The 10,375-nt window shown below is 41.4% G+C and overlaps 1 protein-coding gene across 14 annotated transcripts in view; it reads left to right on the forward strand.

Annotated features, from left to right (window-relative positions):
* Nucleotides 1–10,375, forward strand: part of tns1b (tensin 1b) — a 237,720-nt gene that overhangs the window by 156,039 nt on the left and 71,306 nt on the right. For all 14 annotated transcript variants that reach the window (XM_036004705.1, XM_036004706.1, XM_036004708.1 and 11 more), the window contains 3 exons: nucleotides 974–1,023; nucleotides 9,137–9,308; nucleotides 9,758–9,808. In XM_036004705.1, coding sequence (XP_035860598.1) covers nucleotides 974–1,023; nucleotides 9,137–9,308; nucleotides 9,758–9,808 — 273 coding nt within the window. The remainder of the gene's footprint in view (nucleotides 1–973; nucleotides 1,024–9,136; nucleotides 9,309–9,757; nucleotides 9,809–10,375) is intronic.

The following is a 10,375-nucleotide window of genomic DNA, read 5'->3' on the forward strand; positions in this document are numbered from 1 at the left end:
ATGGACTTTATGATACTATAGACCCAATCACAATGTTTGTTTCCAATAACTTGCGTCTAGAAAACTCCTGCATCTTGTACATACAGTTTAATGGCGCTGAGCAAATGGGGGCGAGGAACACCTGGATATACTCTCATCTCCTTCTCATTCTCCTTCATCTAAAATGCATGTTTGATGCTTTCATATGTCAACACTTTCACTAACACTAGGTTGGAGAGCTAATTTACCTGTTGGGCCACAGACTTAAGAAAATGACACCACCCAAAACCAGCAGTCAGTCCGACCGGCGATAGTCTATATATCCACAGCGTTCCACTTTCGGGATTGTTCCGGTGCCGTTGGAAATTCCGCCGGATGTCCCGTCACCTTCCGCTTTTGTGTTGTAATTCTAAACTCCGGTGGATTTATGGTTAACTGCTCCTCAGATCTCTGCAGGGTAAATCCAGACAGCTAGCTAGACTATCTGTCCAATCTGAGTTTTCTGTTGCACGACTAAAACTACTTTTGAACGTACAGTACACGTTCCACCAAAACAAATTCCTTTCCGAGGCTATTTTGCAGCAGCAACAGTGGCGTCAGATAGGTCGGACCTTCTTGATTAACTGTATATCTTTAAACAGTTACAGTTACGGCTGGAAATAAACAAGTTTGCTGATTTTACATCCCCGCAATTCAAATCAACGGCCATTTCTCTACCCGGAAGTGATTTTTGTGTTAGCGCGACGTCACAGTGATTCGGTCTATATGGAAGTCACGTCGTAACGTGAAGCAGACCAAGAACTGTTGGAAATGGCGCAGAGCAAAATGATTGATTTTATGGTGCTTTCAGACCAGCTCTGTTGTTGGACAAATAGTATATTTGGATGTCTTTTTACTGTATTTATATTTTTCTAAGCATTACTGCAAGTATCAAGATTATATGCATAGGCCTATAATAAAGCTCCAGTTTAAAGTTTGTCTTTGTGTTTTGCAGGGCTCGACAAAATCTTCAAAGAGCATGGAGTCACGGCGCAGACCATCGAGGTAGGAACTCTATTCTTCTCTTTGAGATGCAAGTTTCCCATAAAAGGCTTCATTTGGCTTATTGGACTCTATTTGTTGAATTATTATTTAAGGAGTTTATCTCCACTGTTTTCTCCAAAAGGACAAAAAGATAACGAAGGAGGTAAAACAAATTTAAAGCACAACCTTATCCATCCTCTATCACATTCAACTCTGAGTTATGAAGCATTTGAAATGAAAAGTTTCAATTGTAATATGATATTTGCCGGTTCGACCAGGGGGATTAGAGAAGCAACATGCCCTGCCATTGAACCGGACTTCACACTGTTTTGTTGGACACAAAGATATTTGGTGTCTGCCCCTCTCACCTCGGCCCTGGGGGAGTCCCACGTGCTGCCAGTTGTGTAATTAATCTGTAAAACTCGACACCACAACAGTTCGTGCTGAAGTGCGGTACTAAGCTTGAGTGACAGTTTGATGCCCTCACAGCAAGTCAAACAGTTCTAAAAACAGTTCAACATCTGATATATCATCAGCCAGTGGTGGACTGTAACTAAGTACATTTGTTCAAGTACTGTACTATAGTATACATTTTGAGGTACTTGTACTTTACTTGAGTCTTTTCTTTTCATGCCACTTTCTACTACTACCCCACTACATGTCAGAGAGAAATATTGTATTTTTTACTCCACTACATTAATCTGACAGCTTTAGTTACTAGTTACTTTATAAATTAAGATTTTTGCTCACAAAACACATTTAGTTTATAAAATACAATGTTTTATTATAAATTAAGCTACCCAACAATATACAGGCCTACAATTCTATCTGAAATGATTAGCCGATTAAACACTTAGTTGATTGACAGAACAGTTTGGATCGTTTCCAGTTTCTAAAATGTGAGGATTTTTCTGCATTGAGTACTTTTACTTTTAATACTTTAAGTACATTTTCTGATGATACTTGCATACCTTTATTTAAGAAACATTTTCAATGCAGGACTTTCACTTGTAACTGAGTGTTTTTACAGTGTGGTATTAGTACTTTTACTTACTTAAGTAAAGAATCTGAATACTTCTTCCACCACTGTTAACAGCCCATACAGAGTCTCTGATTAGAGCCATTTTCTATCCATATAAAGGAAAGATAAAAGTGCGTAACGGCACAGCCGTATGTCGGTTGGCTCTTATGTTATGCGATGGCTCTCCAATAAAACTAGTGGGTCCAGACAGGCTTTTTTACATTCTGATGAAGTTTTTGATCTGTATGGAGGGTTGTGCTGCACAATGCTACACAGCTGATACACAGATTACACGCCCTCATCCACCACACAAAATATGTGATTCAAGTCAAAGATTAATTAAGTTGTAAACATACTGTAGACACCCAGTTTAAAAAAAATAAATTAGTTTATGACTTCTGGTTGTACATGAATTCACCACAGTTAACGATGTAATTCATAGCCAAACACAACTATAAAAAGCTTCAGAGACATCCATTTTGACAGGTGAGCTGACAGTTGTAGTCCCAACATTCTGAACTGTAGTGCAGGCCATTCTTACAGTGTTCTTTCAAATGAATGTGCACATTTAGAAACATTGCGAGAACAATCAGATGTTCTGTTTGTACAGTGGAAGAGCTCAGAGGTTACTACATCTCACCTCTAAAATACATCTCCGAACTAATAAACCATGTTAGTTGAAAGGTTACATTAAGACATTAAGACACAGCCATGTCTCAGTTAAGTATAGAACGAATAGAAGTTAAAGGAACACGCCGACTTATTGGGACTTTAGCTTATTCACTGTATCCGCCAGAGTTAGATAAGTCCATACACAGCCATCTTCTAACCGTATACAAACTGGGAACTATATTCTCAGAAGGTGAAGCACTGCAACTTGTGAGTGATTAGCGCAACACCTGAAAAGCACCATTGTTACCGGCAATTTCCACTGGATGCGGAACGTCTGCAGAACATCTCCGGAACGTCGACGGAGTCATTAGGTTTCCATTAAAGTCAATGTGTGTATTTCCACTGACTGCGGAACGTCTGCGTCCCTACTCCGTCCCAGCTCCGGCGGTCCCAGCCCTCCGGAGCAGATACGCAGAGCTTCTATTTTTGCCGGACGCCGGAGAGCTCCGTAGTAATTCAGCCCACGGCAGATAGTGCGGGACAGGAAGTCGAGCACAGAAACAAAATAAAAATCCGGTTAATTTTCAAAGTAAAATACACCGTGTTCACGGCGGATCATATTTCCCTGCACTACACCTTGAAAACACAGTACAGAGTAGTTTCCCCTCTACAGCACTCTGGATGGAAACAAACTGTTGTTGGTTTTGTGGTTCTATTCTACGTGAATTTGCGAGATATTGTGGGTCCTCGTGACTACAGCTGTCAGTCATGGCCGCAGCCGTGTCGCAACAAATCCGGACCTGGTGGGTATTGACGGACGGCGGAGCACGCAGCCGGTCCGCAGACATTCCACATGCAGTGGAAATTGCCGGTTACTCTCTGCTCCTCACCACAGGGCTTCTCAGGTGCTGCAAGCAAATCACTCCGCCAAAGTAGCAGAAGTGGCAGTGCTTCGCCTTCTGAGAATATAGTTCCCAGTATGTATACGGTTAGAAGATGGCTGTGTCTCATGTGATGTTGTTATTTGTAAACAGGACATGTAAATAGGAAAATGTTGGCGTTATTTTGTCACTTATTGGGAGCAGTAGGCTAGATGGAGCCGGTTACCTCCAGGATCTGGGCTAAGCTAGGCTAGCGGTGTGGGCGTGAGACAGAGTTATGACACGCACGGAGATGAGAAGGGTATGTATGGACTTATCTAACTCTGGGGGATATGGTGAATAAGACAAAGTCCCAATAAGTTGGCATGTTTCTTTAAAGCGGCTTTTTACATAAAAATGGTACAATGATTGGTATAGTTCTTGGGAATAACCAGTAATGTTAAGAGCTTTAAAAAAAAGAAGAATACATTTTCTAAATTTATAAAGTTATAGTACATGTCATATAGGTACATCTTCGTGGTTAAACTTCATAGCCACTAAAATGGCAGGCCTATAATTCTAATACAATCTAATAGTGTTTGGCTAGACGAACGTTTTCAATTGGAATTTTTTGATTTTTGATTTTTTTTTTTCTGGACAGAGCAGTGTGGTAAACACAACACTGACATTTTATCACTGTATGAACTTTTTATGGCTAAGATTTAAAAAAAGAAGAAAGAAAAAAAGCCTGTTTCTGGCCACCTAACAAATGTGAGTCCCTCATTCACTCTTTTAGCTCTATTTTGTTCTCCACCATCACTCCAATGACTCTTAAGGGGAAGTAAGCTAGTCTATATCGTTGATGTTCCACTTCCGGGAATTTTTCCAGTGCCGCTGGAAATTCCGCCATATGTGTCCTTCTTTTTGGCCAGATACCTTCCGCTTTCTTTGTGTTGGAATTTTAAACCCCGTTGGATTTCTGAGGACTATGGTTAACTGCTCCTCAGATCTCTGCAGGGTAAATCCAGACAGCTAGCTAGACTATCTGTCCAATCTGAGTTTTCTGTTGCACGTCTAAAACAACTTTTCAACGTACATGTTCCACCAAAACAAGTTCCTTCCCTAGGCTATTTTGCAGCGGCATCGTGGCTCCGTCCGGTGCTTAACGCCGCCCAAGACGATTGTGATTGGTTTAAAGAAATGGCAATAAACCAGAACACGTTCTTCTCCTAACCAGTAATGCTGTGTGGACTAGCCACAAGGTCTGGCAATGTGCGACTAGCTAGTCGCTAACTTTGTCTGTGTCCCGCTTGATGCTGGGCCATAAGTTTTTTGCTCTACTGTTGTTGTAAACAAGGTTGACCCCCCCCTTCTGATGGTTGGGTGAAAATTCCATACGGGTTTGTCATTACATGAGACAAACTTTGCACATAGTCATTAGATCCATTGTTAATACAAAAACAATGATAAGTGCAACTTTAAGTATCCAAATGGAGTTAATCACAAATAAATGGTGTTTGTGCATTAAGAATAAGTATTTAGTCTTATGCTTTGTTGACTGATAAAGATGATCAACTCCATCCAAGTACCGAGTTTTTAGACTGCTCATTGACCCGTGAGATCGTGAGAAACTGTAGGTGTTCACCATCAGGAAGTATGGGATCAAGGAGGCCTCCCAATATTTTGATATGGAAGAGACAGAAGTCCTGGTTGTTCAATTTTATTACTGAGAAATATCTGGTGCGATGTTTTACAGCCTAATGTCTCAGGTTTCCTGATAAAACATTCCTGCTTCACAGTTGGTGTTTGTCCAAATGCAAAAATGAGATCACCGCTGAAATTGAGCGTGTGGAGATAACGCGTCATTCTTTAAGCGCGATGTGCCGAAAAAAGTGCAATCGCTTCATCTCTTCAGCTGATGAGAAGCAGGTTGGCGCTCAGCCGGTTAACGGATTAACCCAGAGGCCAAAAGACATCCATATGTAGAAACGGAGAGGGAAACAGAGGAGAAATACTAAGAAAGAGGGGAAAAGGTCTTGCCAAATCGTGAACACTTAACTTTGGGAAACATTTCAAAGTAAGATGTTTGTTTGCGGCACTTGAGAGAGAACATGTGTGACATATCAGTTTCCTCTCTTTTACATAGTGATGAATAATTTCCAGTAAGCAAGTTTTGAGTGGGTCCAGATGTACAGTATACTGTACAGAACAGATCAGGGTTATAGTACAGTTATAATAAACCTGCAGAGATCTTCTCTCCCAGACGTATGAGCAATTTCCTCCGGGGCTACTCACAGCTGACAAATGTGGGAAATATGCTGCAGTCTGGGCCCCAAGGGTCCAGACGCCACTCCCTTAACCTCTTCATTTCACCGGCCACGTCGTCTGTTGTGATTTTGAAACGGCAATTCATGCAGTAAAAACAATACAAAGGAGACCAGGGAAAAGAGAATAGTCACAGAGGCCACATTGAAAGCACCTACAAGACATAACATGGAGGCAGGCAGCAGAGATGGAGCGGCAGCGACAATGATTACGTCACATCAAACACACATCACATCTGACAGATCAATGTGGGCAGTTATAGTTGTCGGAACAGCCATGAGCCAGTTAGAGAAAGAGAATTAATTGCAATGAATTCCCTTTCTTTGTGTTAAACAAACTATTCCTTTTAACACACCATTTTTCATAGCTACAAAATCTAAAACATTTCTCCAAAGCAAAATCCATGAGGCAAATCAAGAGGATAATGACATGAGTGTTGGATTTTTGAACTCTTAATGAAACCAATTGGCAACAAAGCCTTACGTTATGCTGAACTAGCTGTCTGGAGACATGTAACAGAAACATAATGCTTGTTTGGGAGCGATTTCTGCTCTGTTATTTCTTATAAGAAGCCTGTAAATTATAGAACAATCAAGGAATTCCGCCATGGGGTGAATGAATAGTAAGTGAAAGACTTTTTTGGGTGAACAGTTCCTTTACAAGTTCTTTTTCCCTTCTTTTCATCCATGCCTCCTTTCCCCCCAGCACATTTTGACCTGATTTGACTCCAGACGAGGCAGACTTAAAATAACATTAATGACCATATAATTTTGTTTGGTCTGTGAGGTGAACACCTACTGTAATCCTGGGTATGCTGTAATATTTTCGTAATCTGGCAAGTTAAATCAATTTCTCCTCATCCTGTTTTCCCTCTGAGACAGCCAACATCTAACAACACAGCATGTGTTTAATACAGAGAGGAGAGCTTATTCTTTTGGAGGCCAGTATCAACCCCAGTGGATTTAAATGATGTCATTGTGGATATGGTATTTATGTGGTGTGTTGCCTTTGCCATATTAGGATATGTGTATCTTTCAGTCTAGAAGAACAGTTGTGTTGTGTGTTCAACTGAATCTGAAATGTAATTTGCTGCATTGATGAAGATAAGCAGCCACTTGTTATGCTTTGACTCCAAATCAGTAACTCTTTGGATATGACCTTTCAGTATTTTCTGATTAAGACATGTGGGATATGCTGGTATTATTTGGGTTTTAGAAGCATCCTTTGGACATTTATACAGCACATTCTGAATATGCATCTCAATTGGGGTTTTTACTGCAGTTTGTGCAGTTTACTGATTACGGTCAGCTCTGTGCGTTGCTATGGCTGTTAAACTATAAACCAACTAGCCAACAGTTTGCAAGGCTGCAGTAGAGATGCATGCCTAAAAGAAAATCCCACGTCTTTGGTCGGAAGAAGAAACACAGCCACATTGGATATGCACAAACATAAGATAAGATGAGATAAGAAAAACTTTATTGTCAGTCATGCGTGACAGGAATTAGTCTTTGACAGGGCAGGCTCAAATGACATAAAATACATATAAGAACACAAAGATACATATAGAAACAGTGTAATAACATGGACTGTACAAACATGCAAAATGCAAAAACAGCGCGAACATCGCAACGCCGACCTTTTCAGGAAGCTGGTTAAAGGATTGAAAGAGGGAGGCTGTGTTCACACGGTCCAAAAATCTTATTTTGCACGGCTGCATGTAAGCAGGAATATTAGTGGAATATTCACTATTATTAGACATGTAAACAGCTTAGTCGGAATATTGTCTTCATTGGAATAAGGGCAAAACCCAGAATATTATGTGCATGTAAACATAGTCACTGACTTCATCTGTATTAACCATTTTCACCAGAAGATTTTTGAAAAATAATACTTGGGATGATTTAAAATTCACTTACTATACACTTTTAAAACAACACTACAGTCATCGTATTGCCTGGACCACAAACTGTGGCTTCTGAAGAAAGGAGCATCCATCACTTTTAACTAGTGAAACTTCCAAAACAGAGAAACATCGACACACCCACTTTAGGCCTTTGGGCCTTTTGTCCTGGGTATGCCGTGGTTAAAGTCATCCCCCACTAGCTGGTCTGATAAACACGAGCACATGTGCGGCAATCACATGTGCTGCATTACTTCTGGGTATTACATTCCTCGCCATCTTTTTAAAGATTATTTTTTTGGGCTTTTCCACCTTTAATTCGACAGGACAGCTAGGTGAGAAAGGGGGAAGACATGCAGGAAATTGTCACCGGTCGGATTCAAACCCTGGACCTCTGCTTTGAGGCATAAACCTCTCAGTATATGTGTGCCTGCTCTACCCACTGAGCCAACCCGGCCACCTCCTCACTATCTTTTGCAGTCCAGCAGTCCACCTTGTTTTTGTTTTTGTGCAGAAGATTTGATTGATATGAAGAATTGCTGTTGGACTCATCATTTGAATATGTTATTTTGTATGTGTGTGCAAATCCTTACTGAAGAATGGTTTATTGTAAATTAAGTGGGCCACATCAACTGACATTGCACACTAGATGAGCAAAACTTCACTGACGCAGTGAGAAAGTTGAACAATGCAGCAGAAATGTTACTACTTCTAACAGCAGGTGCAGTCAGATGTGTTCACAAATTGAGAGAGAATTTATGGGTCTCTGTAAATTACAGTGTGTGGTCTAGACTGTTATATTCTTCACTGTTTCATGTCACCAGATATAACAATGGTAACCCGGACTAGGATGGAATATTAACCCTTTATTAGCCCAACAGCATGTGTTTACTGCAGCATGGCTTACACCAACAGCGAAAGCTAAAGTTACCCACAATCCATCAATTGTATCTCAACTAATCTAATCTAATAGTGGGCCCAGAATACACAAGTGTCCCGAGATAATGTCTGTGGTGATTTGACACTATGAATAAAATTGGATTGCATTGAATTAGGGTGGCAGTAGCTCAGTCAGTAGGGAGTTGGGATGGGAACCGGAGGATCGCTGGTTCAAGTCTCCATACGGACCAAAGTATGGTGGTGGACTGGTAGCTGGACAGGTGCCAGTTCACTGCCTGGGCACTGCCAAGGTGCTCTTGAGCAAGGCATCGAACCCCCAACTGCTCCGGGCATCAACAGCTGCAGCCTCCCCACTCTGACATCTCTCCATTAGTGCATGTATAGGTACTGAGCATGTGTATATTTCAGGCCTGTGTGTAGCGTGTAATAATAACAGTGAAAACATTGTAATTTCCCTTGCAGGATTAATTAAGTGTAAGGTATTATTATTAATCACAATAACCCACTCTGTGTCAGGAGTGCGAGTCTGCTGCAGGCCCTGGAGGAGAGCTACGAGTTGGACCTGATCTACATCACAGAGAGGATCATCTCCGTCTCCTTCCCCAGCAGCGTGGAGGAGCAGAGCTACGCCGCCAACCTGCGGGAAGTCGCCTCCATGCTGCGCTCCAAACACGGCCACAACTACCTGGTACAGTTTTCCTGCGTACATCTGGACGATTCTGGCAGGAAGACAGCATTTTCGCTTTATAAAAGAAATGGAGTTAATAGCATTAATATAGCCTATTAGAGTAGTAACCTAGCATTGCTCATTACTATACTACCTTAGCAAAGCCAGCAAAGGACAACCTTTGTAAGAGTCAAGAATGATCACTGACCAATGAGAACAGTCTTAAATCATATATTTGGCTTTGAAGAGAGCATATATTACGGCTTTTTTCTCAGATGCCGAGTGATACTTCTTGTCGAGCAAAGGAATTTGAATCATAGCGGTTGTATATGGTTATTATATCACGGCTATGAACCAATCAGATTGCTTGATTTTAGCTACCTGTTTTATAAATAACACATTTCTTCTTTCCTGTCAATATACAATGTAAGAATTTAAAATAATGGTGTTCACTTTGACTTCTTCCTTAGCTCTTCAACCTCAGTGAGAAGCGTTACGACATCAGCCAACTTAATCCAAAGGTAAGCCTTTTCTCCTCTCCTCTCCTTTTTACTTCTCTTGTTTCCTCTCCTCTCGTTTTTCTCGTTTCCTCTCCCTTCCTCTCCTCTCATTTTCTCTCATTTTCTCGTCTCGTCTTCGTTCCTCTCCTCTCTTCCTCTAGTTTCCTCTTGTTTCCCCTCCTCTCGTTTCCTTACTCTCCTTTGCCCTCCTCTCTTCCTCTAGTTTCCTCTTGTTTCCCCTCCTCTCGTTTCCTTACTCTCCTTTGCCCTCCTCTCTTCCTCTAGTTTCCTCTTGTTTCCCCTCCTCTCGTTTCCTTACTCTCCTTTCCCCTCCTCTCTTCTTATAGTTTCCTCTTGTTTCCTCTCCTCTCGTTTCCTTACTCTCCTTTCCCCTCCTCTCTTCCTCTAGTTTCCTCTCCTGTCCTCTCGTTTCCTCTTGTCTCGTCTCCCTTCCTCTCCTTCCCTCTCCTTTCTTCCTCTAGTTTCCTCTTAATTCCTCTCCTCTCCTCTCCTCTCGTCTCCCTTCCTCTCCTTCCCTCTCCTCTCTTCCTCTAGTTTCCTCTTGTCTTCTCTCCTCTCCTCTCCCTT

The sequence above is a fragment of the Sander lucioperca genome, chromosome 8, assembly GCF_008315115.2.
Source record: "Sander lucioperca isolate FBNREF2018 chromosome 8, SLUC_FBN_1.2, whole genome shotgun sequence".
Lineage (NCBI taxonomy): Eukaryota > Metazoa > Chordata > Actinopteri > Perciformes > Percidae > Sander > Sander lucioperca.